The 13,228-nt window shown below is 35.9% G+C and overlaps 1 protein-coding gene across 3 annotated transcripts in view; it reads right to left on the bottom strand.

Annotated features, from left to right (window-relative positions):
* FRYL (FRY like transcription coactivator) overlaps nt 1-13,228 on the bottom strand; it is a 157,791-nt gene that overhangs the window by 39,175 nt on the left and 105,388 nt on the right. For all 3 annotated transcript variants that reach the window (XM_055111564.2, XM_055111566.2, XM_055111565.2), the window contains 9 exons: nt 12,238-12,388; nt 11,455-11,558; nt 10,350-10,535; nt 8,828-9,032; nt 7,544-7,665; nt 6,569-6,759; nt 4,788-4,882; nt 3,116-3,723; nt 2,734-2,831 (listed from right to left, as the gene is read on the bottom strand). In XM_055111564.2, coding sequence (XP_054967539.1) covers nt 2,734-2,831; nt 3,116-3,723; nt 4,788-4,882; nt 6,569-6,759; nt 7,544-7,665; nt 8,828-9,032; nt 10,350-10,535; nt 11,455-11,558; nt 12,238-12,388 — 1,760 coding nt within the window. The remainder of the gene's footprint in view (nt 1-2,733; nt 2,832-3,115; nt 3,724-4,787; nt 4,883-6,568; nt 6,760-7,543; nt 7,666-8,827; nt 9,033-10,349; nt 10,536-11,454; nt 11,559-12,237; nt 12,389-13,228) is intronic.

Raw genomic sequence — 13,228 nt, 5'->3', positions numbered from 1 at the left:
TTTAAAAACTTATTTTTTGAAAAGGGAGAAAATTCCTTGGAATATATGCTGTGCAATTTTATAATAGAACAAGTGACAGATTTAATTTTGGAATTTTTGAAATGCCAGGTTAAAATACGATCCAAAAACAGTGTGTTTTATAACAAACTTTTTTAGCATACTATTTTTGCCATAATGAATCACTAAAGAGAAAAATATTTGTCCTAAGTGTTGCCTCATTTTGAAATTCTGTGCTCTCCAAAGGCACAAACAGTAGAACTAGGGATATTTGCATAATGAAGGAGCACATAATGGCAGAAAATTACTCTCGACAGTTATAAGTGAGAGAATAATTAAGGAACCAATTTAATTCACATCCTGCAGGTTGCTAAAAGCATACGGAGAGGGAACCTTTGTGTGCTGTCCAACAGGAAGAAAACAGACTTAAAAACAATTTATCAATCACAGAAGGCCATATCTGATTTCTTAAAAACATAAAAGATATTTGGGAATTTCCATGGCCCTACTGTGGTCACGATATCAGCAGCTCGATATTCAAGGAGCTGTAACATCCTTCAGGCTAGGAGGCCACACTCCTTAGTTATCCCAGCATTTAGCAGGCAGTAATCATTCAACACATTTCAGCTGCCACTCTTAAATGCTTCTACTTCCCTTTTTAGGGGATTTATGCCTTTTATTTTCTTGAAACCCCCAAGTAAACCAATATACACTTTCCCCCTTATATTTGCTTTCCAACCCCTCAGGTAGGGAAAAAAACTTTGTTTACACAAATTTTCTAATCATGTGTCACTAAAATATTAAAATGAAAGTTATTTTAATAAATTTTGTATTACGATTAGACTATTAATGCAAATACAGGCAGTTGGTTTTAGGCGAGTAATCATTTTCAAAAGGCAATATTTCTAATAGTCATAATTTTCACCCTCTCTTGATATTTAATGTTCTATTGGATTAGTTTAATAAAAACCAAGAATAAAAGACTTATTTTTGGCTTATTTCCTACCACCACCATTTTTATTAAAGAAACGAAGATGTTTCCATTAGCTAAAATAATGGCTCTTTTAAAATACATGCTTTTAGAATAATTATATTAAGAATCTTTCCCTATCTAATTTATTTAGAAATTTAATTGGGGATGGTGTTAAGAGCATATTTTATTAAGTATTTTCATATCATTTATTAAATGTTATTTATCAAGACAGTGAAAAGGTTCTTACTCTTATTACTGCTAATGGGATTCATTGGGTTGCCAGTATTTTCTTTCTTTACTATGCTGGCACCTGGAGATAAATGTGTACTTAGCAGTGCTGCAATCTGGGCCATGGAAAGGTGGGGGTTTTATTTGGCTTCCTGCATGCTTGCTCTTTCCCCTTGCTGTGCTACTTGTTAATCAAATCCCAGCTTTTAAAAAAAATTGCTTACATAAAAAGCTTTTTCTGGGGATTTTATTTGCTTGTTCTCTTCTGTAGAAAAAAACTTCCTTTTTTTTTTCTCCTGGTGCTTTAGCCAAGTTCTTTTACTTATCTTGCTATTCACTCACCTCCCCCAGTTCACCAAATTTCCTATTACATGTATACTACTTGTAAATTTATGTAACTCCCTCTTAGAACTGTTTATATTTTCAGTCTGAAAAGCCTTTTTTCCTCCAGACTCAATGACTGACTGAAAAATGTTATGAATTATATTTAAGCAAAAGGCAGGCTGTTTGACAGTTCCTTATTGTTCTTGAGAGGGGACTACTAAAAATATAAAATGTCAAAATCACATTCTTTTAACATGAAGATTAAGAGCTATAACACTTTTAAACAAATGTTAACAGATGATTTATAAAAATATATAAAATGTCAAAATCACATTCTTCTAACATTAAGAGCCATAATACTTTTAAACAAATGTTAACAGATGATTTACAAATAGCTACACCACTGTTTCTAAAACAGTATGATTTTTGAAGGTAAAAGAGCCAAATAAGGAATAAAAAAAGAATGGAGTAGAGAGAGAAGATGAAGAGAAAGACTGTTAAAAGGAAAAAAGGCAAACAAAAAGGGACAGAGAATTTTCCAAATCCTAAAATATATTATGCCCTCTTCTTCCTCAGAACCTCTGCATCTGTAATTTCTTCTGCCTAGAAAACTTCAAACCCTGAACTCCACTCTTTGCCTCTCATCCAGGGATCTTACTTTGGTTATTCCTATCCATTCTTCGATAGTGATCTCAGTCAGCTTAGATATCACTTCCTCTAGGAAGACTTCTGTTTTGTGTGCTCTTTGAGTATTCTGCCCCCCACCCTCCCCCTGCCCCGATAAAATACCAAATCAGACTCTCTGATTACTGTCTATTTACTTCACTGCATTCCCCATGATAAAGTACACTATCTACTTTGCTTATCATGTATTTGTAGCATCTAACCCAGTGCTCAGTAAATATTTGGTAGTGAATAAACGAATGAATGAGAAACAGACAGAGAGGCAGAAGTATGGAAAAAGAGCAGAAAAAGACTCAGACTCAGAGGAGTGTTACTCTAACTAAATAATTTTATTTACTGTCATTTGAGCAGTTGTAACTTACACCATTACTATGCAAGTCCTTTATGTGCATAAAAATAAAAATTTAAATGCAAAATTCATATGGGAAGTGACAATAAAAGGAGTTTTAAGAGATTTCCCCCTCCTTTAACATAGACTACAAAATAATTTCCCTATAGTGTTACCTTTCAGCATAACATTTGCTTACCTTTGCTATTCGACTAGCTGTTTCTTTGCAAAACTGAGTTGGGCTGTCAAAATGCTGGATTAAGTGAGGCAATAAGCAAAGGATGTTAAGAGGAAAGCCTATCAAAACAAAAAAAAGCAAACAATAACCAATTTTATTGCACATTATTTTAAAAGTTAAAGGTATTTTTTTAGATGGTTCACAGAAACCATTTTCTTTTCATTTCCTGGGATACTCGATCTTCTAATTCTTTTTTGGCTTTTACCAAATAATTTAAGCTACCTAGCGTATAAAAACTATGACTATTTGCAAAAAGCAGAAATTAGTAGATTTCAAAACAAATGATTAGTTTACATTTTACTGCATAAAATGCAAAGTGCTGGTGCAATTATATTAACATCACCTGACAATTGGGAAGGATCCACCAATGTATGTTTGGAGACAGAAATGAGTTTACTGAGGAGGTGCACGGTCATTTCTTGTGTAGATGCTGAGGTAAAACCCTTAAGAAAGAGCTGCTGAAGTCCTGGAAAATTAGTCCATTTCAATTTGCTTTGTACATTTTCAATCTTCTCTCGACTCTCTGATTTATCCAAAGGCAAATGGATAAGCAGTTTGTTGAGAAGCCTGAGAGCCAGGAGGTATTCATATTCATAATCTGATTCTAATAAAGATGCTGCTATCCAAAAAATGGTGGCCATCAAGTTGGTAGGCTCAGTAGTGGACTGCACGTCATACATTCCTTTCTCTCTTAGAGAGGAAAGGCTTCTAGTCCTTGCTAAACTACTGCTATGGTTTATCCGTCCATCCATTATATCCAGTGTGTTACTCCGCCGCCGGTCACCTCGTCGGTCACCAATCAAACTTAATCTCAAAGAGTTACTTCTTGCATTACTGTTATATCCCAAATAACTGCTACTATTAATGGGACTTGTGCTTAGATTGAGTTGTCCAGTGCTTTTCCTGTTAGCTGCATACTTGTTTCCCATTATAGGATCATGATATGAGGTTCTTAAAAAAAAGAAAGAATAGATGAATGCATACCCAGTCACTTCTTTTGCTAAATTAATTTTACTTCTGAAAACACTGAAAAATAGTAACTGGTACCAGAAAAATCATTTTTCAGTATATCTGACTTTGTTGAATCAAATTTCAGTTTTCCCTTCAAATTCAAAGAAAATGTACAACAGTATCTTTTCTCTTGTGGCTAACAGTTTCCTTTGAGTTGAAAGGAGGCTCTACTTGCTGAGAAAATTCTGCTATAGTAATCGCTAACAACGTTCAGCTCTGAGATTTAGGCATACATAATGTCCAAAGCTGACTTCATTTGTCTTGTCCTCAAACTTGATGGTCCTGATGTCCCTATTTCTGTCAATGACACACTCTTTTCAAAAGAACTAAGCTCAAAAATTTTCGATTTCTCCTCCTTCCTCACATCCAATTTTTATTAAGAAAATATTGACTGAATGCTTTTTATGTTTGCCAGCTGTATAGAAAAGGAAGGAATATTAGACAAGTCTTTTGAAAGAGGAGATAGATATGTAAATGGATAAATTTATAGCCTGCTAATTGCTATTATTACAATATGTAAAAATCACTATGAGAACCCAAAGGATGGAATAATTAGCACTACCCTGAAGGAGTTAGAAATGCTTAGCTAGGAAGTGACATTTGGGATGGGACTTGAAGGACTAGTCAATTCTGGGCTTGCAAGGTAGAAAAAGTGGGGAGAGGCTGCTGCAGGGAGAAGGAACAATATGTGAAAGGTGGGAGAGCCTTAAGGCTCCCAGACAGCTGGGGGAGAAACAGGGTGCTGAATCCTGAATGTGGCAGGAATGAAGTGGCGCATTAGAAAGATCTCTAACCAGCACATTAGAAGAAGAACAGCACTGCTAAAATCAGCACTTGGATTTTTCACAAGTCCTCACTGTCTGCGGCCCATCTCCCCACTGGTAATCCATCTAATTTGGGCAGTATTGTGCTTACTAACAATATTAGAATTTTAAAAGTTATAGCTATATGTAGTTAGCTATTCAAGTTCTCTCTATATTAGGTTGCCTGGTTTAAATTCTTACTGAGAAAGGGCAGAAAGAAGATCATAATGCTTCACGGTTTCAGCCAAAGTATCAATTGCAGATTCCAATGTGAGAAGAAGCTCAATCACAAATCCCTGGGGGGAAAAAGGCAGATTCTAATTAATTATGCTCTGGAATAAAGAAACTGCAATGGACTTCCTAATGGGATTTTAAAATAGAACAAACTCCATGTTGTGTTACAAAATGATTAAACTCTTGAGCAACATGATCTTGCTGATTGATGCAAACTCATCAAATCAATGGTGTATAAATTGATTGTAATGGTGCCACAATTTACTCAAAATTGCTCAGGTCAGAAATCTAGGAACCATCCTTGTTTCTTTCACATCTAAACTGAATCCACCAGCAAGTCTTGAAAATATTACTTTTGTTTGTTTGTTTGTTATTTGAGACGTAGTCTTGCTCTATTGCCCAGGCTGGAGTGCAGTGGTGCAATCTTGGCTCAATGCAACCTCTGCCTCCCGCATTCAAGTGATTCTCCTGCCTCAGCCTCCCGAGTAGCTGGGACTACAGGCATCCGCCTGCACACCTAGCTAATTTTTGTATTTTTAGTAGAGACAGATTTCGCCATGTTGGCCAGGGTGGTCTCGAACTCTTGATCTCAGGTGATCCACCCGTTTCAGCCTCCCAAAGTGCTGGGATTATAGGTGTGAGCCACTGTGCCTGGCTGAAAATATCACTTTTAAAATACACATTAAAAATCTGACCACTTTCCTCTACCTCCATAACTTCCCTTAATCTAAGCTACCACCATTTCAGCTGGACTCTTAACCTCCTGCCCTCTCTTGCCTCCACTCTTGCCCTCCCTACAGATTTCACCCCAATGTCACAATGAGTTTTTAAAAAAAGAAATCACATCCATCACCTTCCTTCCCTCAAAATGTCTGAGTAGTTTCCCATCAATTCAGAGTGAAGTCCTGCCTCTTACCAGGGCTTACTAGGCCTTACGTGATTTGAACCTACCTACCTCATCAATTTCCTGCAACACATCCTGCAATGTATTCTAGCGACACCAATTTTCTTGATGTTCCTCGGAAAAGCCCTACTGCTTCTGCCTCAGGACCTTTGCACCTGTTAGTCCTATTTTCCTATGCCTGAAATATTCTTCCCCAGATCATAAACAGAACCTACTTCATTTCAGTATCTCTTCAAAAATCACCTTCTCAGATGGATTATCATATGTAAAACAATTCCTTCTCCTTTAATCTTATTATCTTATTATATTCACAGCATTATCAGTAGGATAAATTATGTTATGTATAATTGGAAGACTAAAGGTTTGTTTCCCTCAATAGAATATGAGCTCTAGAATGTTAGGAACTTTGTCTCATTGATCACTGTATCCCTGATATTTATAATAGCGTTAATAAAGTCATTCATCTGTACAAACTGAAGTTCTCTAGTGCAACAGTTCATTTATCTTAAAACATAAAATTCAATGCTCCACTTCACATTTAAATTTAACTTCCTATCTTTTTTACCCTGTGATCATCCCAGGTTAAGATCTTGGGGGCGGGGTGTTGTGTGAGTGGGCGAGTGTAAAGCTTTTTCCGATAGGCACTAGAACAGTTGATTTAATTAGTAGGTTATTCGATATTAATTACAAAACTAACTTTGTCTCTTAATTCTTTGCCTGCTCAACATCTGACTATAATTCTAGATGTCCATTATCTTGCTCTAGCTATAGCAATCTATATGGACAATAAATCCTTGACAACTAGTAGCTGCTCAATAACTGCTGAAAGAATATAAGGAAATACCTGTGCATCTTCTCCTGGATCCCCTACAGTTTCTACAAGTCTGGAGAGAACATCAGAAAGTGTAGTTGCAGTGAGAGGCTGCTTTAGGGCCCTGAAAATCTGAAAGGATCTCCCAGCATAGTGTCGAGAAGAACAGGAAAGTGCTGTTTGCAGAGCAACTTCACTAAGGTGATGTTCCAGATGAATTCCTTCTGTGAATGCAAAGGAAACGAGTAGGTTGTTCTTGTTCTTTAGAATACTAATGGGGTTATAATCAGAAGTGAATCATCTTAAAGCTAGCAGCTAGCACACTTCCTGGCTCTCACATTTTATAAGTCAATGCTTTTTCTTTGCTTAAATTCCATTTGCATTTTAGATGACCCTTTAATCTTTACGGAAGCAATCCTTGAGACCAGGGTTTCTCAACCTTGGCACTACTGACCTTATAAGACAGAAAATTCTTTGTTGGAAGGGCTGCCCTGAGCAGGGTATGATGTTTAGCAGTGTCTCTGGCCTCAACCCACCAGATACCAGTAGTAACCCCTTGCCCCCAACCCATAACGGTGACACTGTCTCTAGACATTGCCAAATGTCCCCTAGTTGAGAACCACTGCTCTAGACATATACAATTTGACTATGATTTTCAGAATGTGTTGAATTTTAGATTACTGAAGACTATACCAGCACAATTTTTTTTAAGTTTCCCATTTCTATATACGTCCGTTTAATGTATTTTTTTCATAATATGCAATTGTATTGTAATTTTATGATGCCATCAAACACAAAACTAAGGAGCCTAGCATTTCATAGATAGCACTCATTTTTAAGTAGTAACTTAATTTTTCTTCAGTGAGAACATCTGTTATCATTAATAAATTAAAAGTCTAAAACTTTTAGAGGTATCACAATATCAACTATTAACTTTTTGCTAAGCATTATCAGAAATTGACATCACATTAAAATGTCACTAAAACTAAAATATTTCTTAAAAGATACCTGAGCTTGACTGCTTAAAAACAGAAACCACATGTTTCAAAAATGTAGTTAACTGTTCAGCACTCTTTATGCTAGGATTCTTGGCAGAAACATCCTCATGGTTCCAAAGGGGCCCTCTTTTTCTGAAAACAGAGAACAGATGTAATTTCCTTGGATTTTCACTTGTGATTAACAGTTGTACTCACACTTGCCTAAATTACACCTTTACAATTAGAAAGGATGGTAGTTGAATAAATAGGTCACAGTCTACTACTACTTAGGCACATGAATACGTAATGATCTACAGCAAGGAGAGAAAGATCTCATTTCAGTGTCTAGCAACAGACCAGTCAAATTCTCTCAGACGTAGTAGAAAAAGATGCCAAATTTTGCCAAGTGTGAAGCATATTGGTTACTGCTTATGTGTTCCAGGTCAAAATATAATCTGTATTTAGATTGTAATGCAAAGAAAATAATTTGCTGGTGAAATGCAATGAGAATAATTTACTAGCTAAAACTACAGGGAAAGTTTAGGACAGAGTAATGTCCTCTTGATTCTTTCTTCAAAACGTCTTTGTGTTCTTGGCCACCACCTCGGTTAAGCTCTTTATTAACACAGGCCCAAAGTGCCCTGAGAACCCGCTACGCACTGCTTCTGGTTCCTTCCACCTCTAATGCATCCTACACGCTGTTATGGGGCTGATTTTCTCCACATATTTATTAAATGATGCCTCCCACCCTCCTCCCAGCTTAATGATTTTCAATATAATCTACAACCTTATGGCCTGGGCTTCATGGCCCGCCAGTTTGAACTCTCCCAAGCTTTCCATAATTGTCTAGAACAACTCTCTTTTCTCTGCATTACAGTCAGAGTGGATTCCTCACCATTTCCAAACACATGGTTTTCTTGTGCTCCTGTGATTTTGTTCTTGCAATGGAATACCATGCCCTTTCTCCCCACCTATATTCCCTCTCTACTCATTGTGTCTTGCAAAGAGTAGACCATAAATAAATATTTGATGACTGAATGATAATGTAGCTAATAAAAGTGAAATATATATTCAGATAATACTCATTCTCTTTGGCCATTAAATAGCCAGATATGATTAAAGTCCTGAGGTATAACTGCATTGGCACAAAAGAGTCTTTGATTGCATCCTAATTTTCAAAATACTGTGCAATACAAACCTGTGTATTTCACATCAATGGTATTTCAGACAACAAAAATATGGCTCATAATACCTGACCAATGAAAGAATGACTTAACACATACACTGCTGGGATGATAAGAGCTGCCAGTGTTACCTTGAGGTAATGAATTCCATGAGGGTTTTGACTTTTCCATCCTGCTCCACTGAGATGTCAACCTCATTGAGGATAGTGGTATGCAGATGTGAAATGGCAGCACTGTTATTTCCTAAGCTGATACTAGAAGAGGTAGAACTTGAGCTAAGCCCTGAGTCAGTCATAGGGGAGGGCTGGTAATCAGGTATAAAATCGTTAATGCCTGCTGAAAGAGAAAGATCGTCATGAATACCTAAAACATGAAAGAATCTCACAAAATACCTATAGAATTAAACTGTTGTTCCTTATAGACTCTATGGGACACATAAGGCAATCTGTCAGTGCAAGGTGATGTGAATCAGTGCTCCTGCTGATCCTCATAAACACCAAATTACAGCAAGTAAGTTTTGGGGCAAACATTGTTTCACAGCTTGAAAACTTAGCAATTTGGATGTACTATGCAGTCCTCTGCCGCCATCTGCTGAAGAAACTTGCAAGAGGCAGTTTCCTAATATTCTGGCATATTTTGTCAACATTGCTTGTCAGTCACATTTCTATAATATGAACTGATTTTTAACTTTTTATAGAAAATTTTCTATAATTTTTGATCCATTTCCATTGCAGAAAGGCTCATCTATCTGAAATACACATAGTGCGTCAATCATTTTTTAAAAAACTGTTAAAGGTTATTACTAATGCCCATATTTACAAATTGGTAAGAGAAGCCTTAAAAACAAACAAGCTATGGAATTTTGAATAATGGTGCCTTAATATAAAAAGGCAGTAAACTTCATTCCATTTTTCTTTTAATCATAGTTTTAAAAGGCTAATAAGTTTCCTAATAATTGTTTCCTAACTATAGGATTTTAAATAAATAACAGGGTTTTAACTAACTTTAAAATTGATGAACCCTGTATCTGACACTGTATGATTAGAAAAAAAAAAAAAGGTAATTTTATTGCAATTTTGAAAAAAAAGTTTCTAGATCACTTGTTATTAGCCTGACGGTACTGATGAATGAAAGAAATGTTAGTTATAGGATATAAGAAAATATACCTTAAAAGTAAAAAACAAAAATTAACATTGACAGTGAAATAAACCATATTAAGTCTCATTAACTTGGACTTCACTACTTCAAAATGTATGTTTTTAATGCAGTAAATATAATCACGAGAATAACAAAATTTTAAATGCCTTACTTTATCAGTTTTCAGATCCTGCAAATAAGAGGAATCTAATACAAGCTCAACATCTTTTTCGTAATTCGTCCTCAATAAATTAAGCAGTTTCATTATGTCTTCAACTTACATATTCCTAAGTTAAATCTCGATAAAGATCGTTCGAGGTAATGCAGACTCAAATATTTTAAATTTAATCCCTTCTTTTACTAGCAAATAATTTAAATGGTACTTAAAATAATACAACTACATTTTTAAAATGTTCTCTAGTATTTCAACTTTTATTCAGTTGACTTTCTCTAATGCAGGATTCCAAATTAATAAAGTATAATTCTACTTTCAAATTGTACATTTAAAGCAAATACCTGTGAAATTATAATCTAAGTGTGCAACTTGTTTGACTGTAAGCACCCTGGGCTCATTAAACTCCTTGTTCCTGAGAAGGACAGAAGCAACAGTTCGGATGTTACTATTGGGTCCCATTACTATTAATAAGTGCAGAAGCAGGCGTTTACAATGTTCATACACCTCAGGGTGGCAGTGGTCAAACCCTAAAAAGGATAGTAGAGAAACATTATCAATAAAGAGAAATAATGAGTATTCTTACTACCAAACTCACATTTTGAAGAAAAGGAGAAATTATATGAAAGATTTCATGGAAGGTGACATATTATATGGTTTTTTATTGCCCTAGAGTTCTTACATACTTTTACAATAGCCTACTGTCTTATAGTACTAGGGAGACTCAAGGTAAGTTAAATGTGTTTCATGTCTAAAATTTAGTGATCTCTTAAAAATTATTTCTGTTACATAACATAAAAAAATTCTGGAAATGAATTTTTTTTTTTAAAGGCAGGGTTTTTTGTGTGCTTAGCACATAACAGAAAGTACATGATTAACTGAAGGAATGATGTAATACACCAACAGTAAGTGTGCCCATCAGGAAAACTTATAAGGAGATGGCTATCTGGACTTGCTTCAGGAAGCCAATCCTATAAGCATCAAATGTATTATAGATATGGTAGATCCCACATGTTTGCTACAGAAGGCACGATGGAGTTTCAGGTATAATAATGAGGCTATCCAACAACCCAGTTCTTTCGGGAAATACTTAGAACCTGTCTCAACTTTTCATTCACTCTGAAAGTTTCCAATCCCAGAGGTAAGTTAATTTGACTCTTGCCACAGCCACAGAATTTTTCCTTGGTATAGTATATGTGTGTTTGTGTGTGGGCAGGCGAGGCCATAAGATAGGAATAGGAATGGGGGTAATAGACATGTTTGTTTGTGGTTAGAAGAGGGGCCAGACATAACTCCCCAAGAGACCAGAGGAATCATAGTGAAAAGTGTCATGGAAATAACATAAAAATAACAGGAAACAGAAACACATAAAAACTGTCATAAAACCATACTGCTTTTAAATTATCATAAAAATATAAGATGAAAGAATTAGAACCAAATATTTATTACCTATAAAAATTGCATGAAGAAGAAGATGGAGGTAGCTTCCCCATTCCACCTTCACACTATGATCAATGATGAGATCAGTCAAAAGGATCACTGCTATGTTACACCTATGACAAATAAGAGTTTCATTAACGTTTTACTAGATCTCAGTAAACCTAGAGAGAATTTGGTACAAAATTACTTGAAGACTTTAATATCACATTTCATGGAAAAATACAACTTATCAAGGAAAAAGGAGGAAAAACAAATACAGCTGAAGAAAACGTTAACCATTAAGTTAAAGAGATGGAACAGAACATAAGGGCTAAGGGCTCCTTGAACTCAGGAGCCACATTTTCTTCATCTTTCAACCTTGAGACTTAGCACACTGCTTGCCACAGTAGGTGTTCAATACATGTTTGGTGCATTAATACATTTTGAAAGAACGCAGTAATTGCTCTATTGTGATTTTGCTAAGTAGAATTCAATTTAACTCGATGCAAAATAATAGTGCCTACCATAGGAAAGTCATATTTTTCAGATGTAGTAACTGGGTCCCAGAAAGGTCAAGTAACTATGCCAGACACCCAGAAAAGCAGCAGCAGAATTAGATTTAATAATATTAATTTTATAAAGTTAGAATTCTGAGTTTTTTAGATTTCTTAGAATCTAAACACATTGATCTGTGTTGCAGTATCTCCATAAAGAAGATTGCTTTTATTCTGTGTTGTCAGATAGCACAAAGAAAGCCGACAGTGTTCAGCAGCAACTTGGTGCATATGTAAAAGGAATGACGCTGTAGTCCACCTGTGAAGAGGTAATCCAGGTGATGACGTTTCAGGCACGTAATCCACCAGTGGTGACCAGCAGCCTCCAGCTGGTGGGAAGGGCAGTGGCTCTCCTTGGTTATGCTCCATCACTTTCAGTCGCCAATTAGAATAAAGTGGCATTGAATCACCTATCAAGATAAAATGATCTCATTTTCTACACCATCTAATTTCTGCCAATATAAGCAAACTCTAGTAAGATCCCAACTATTTATATAGTATTGGAAAGTGATAAAAAAAATTTCCCACTATTTCAACATGTTTGCTAGGAAAATCTAGGCACAAATATTATCAAATTAAGCAAACCAGGGAGAGGGAGAGAGAGAAAGAGATTAATTTAGGTTCCACCCTGTACGTCAAAGCAAAACTATATTAGCACTTCATCATGATTCCATCAATGATGTCCAAGCCAGGAGATCACATTATTGGTGAAGCTGCCTTGTAACAAAGGGCCTTCTGGTAAGTTATTCAGTTCTAAATATCCTGAGATAGGGCCAACACAGCTCCATCTTGAAAGGAACTCTGCTCTACCACAGTGGGGCTGCGGGGTGCAATAAAAAATGTCAGGAAATGTGAATTCTGTGTGACGTGGGTAAGTCACTTAACCTCTCTGGACCTCAGTTCCATCATGTGCAAAATGAGGAGATTGGACCAGATCATCTTCAGTGTCCCTTCCCAGTCTGAAAGCCTGTGCTTCTATGATACCCTACCTTAACGTTATAGTGAAACTTGGGTAGATTATTCACTTTGCAATTGCCAAGGGAGAATCTTTTAAGGAAAAAGTGAATCCATGCGGAAGGAGCAATCCTGCTAAAAAAAATCAGCCTGTTTCCAGTATTTGTTCTGTGATGCTTCCTGAGAACCAGTTCTTATGTTCCTTGTGATTTATCTATAGGAAACCACTGCTTTAAAAAAAATTTCACCCAATTACATTGCTTCTTAAAATCAAGATGTTTCAGATTATGTTGGAA

The sequence above is a fragment of the Pan paniscus genome, chromosome 3, assembly GCF_029289425.2.
Source record: "Pan paniscus chromosome 3, NHGRI_mPanPan1-v2.0_pri, whole genome shotgun sequence".
NCBI classification, from domain to species: Eukaryota; Metazoa; Chordata; class Mammalia; order Primates; family Hominidae; genus Pan; species Pan paniscus.
The sequence above is the reverse complement of the archived record's forward strand: the minus strand, read 5'-3'. Positions and strand labels throughout refer to the sequence as shown.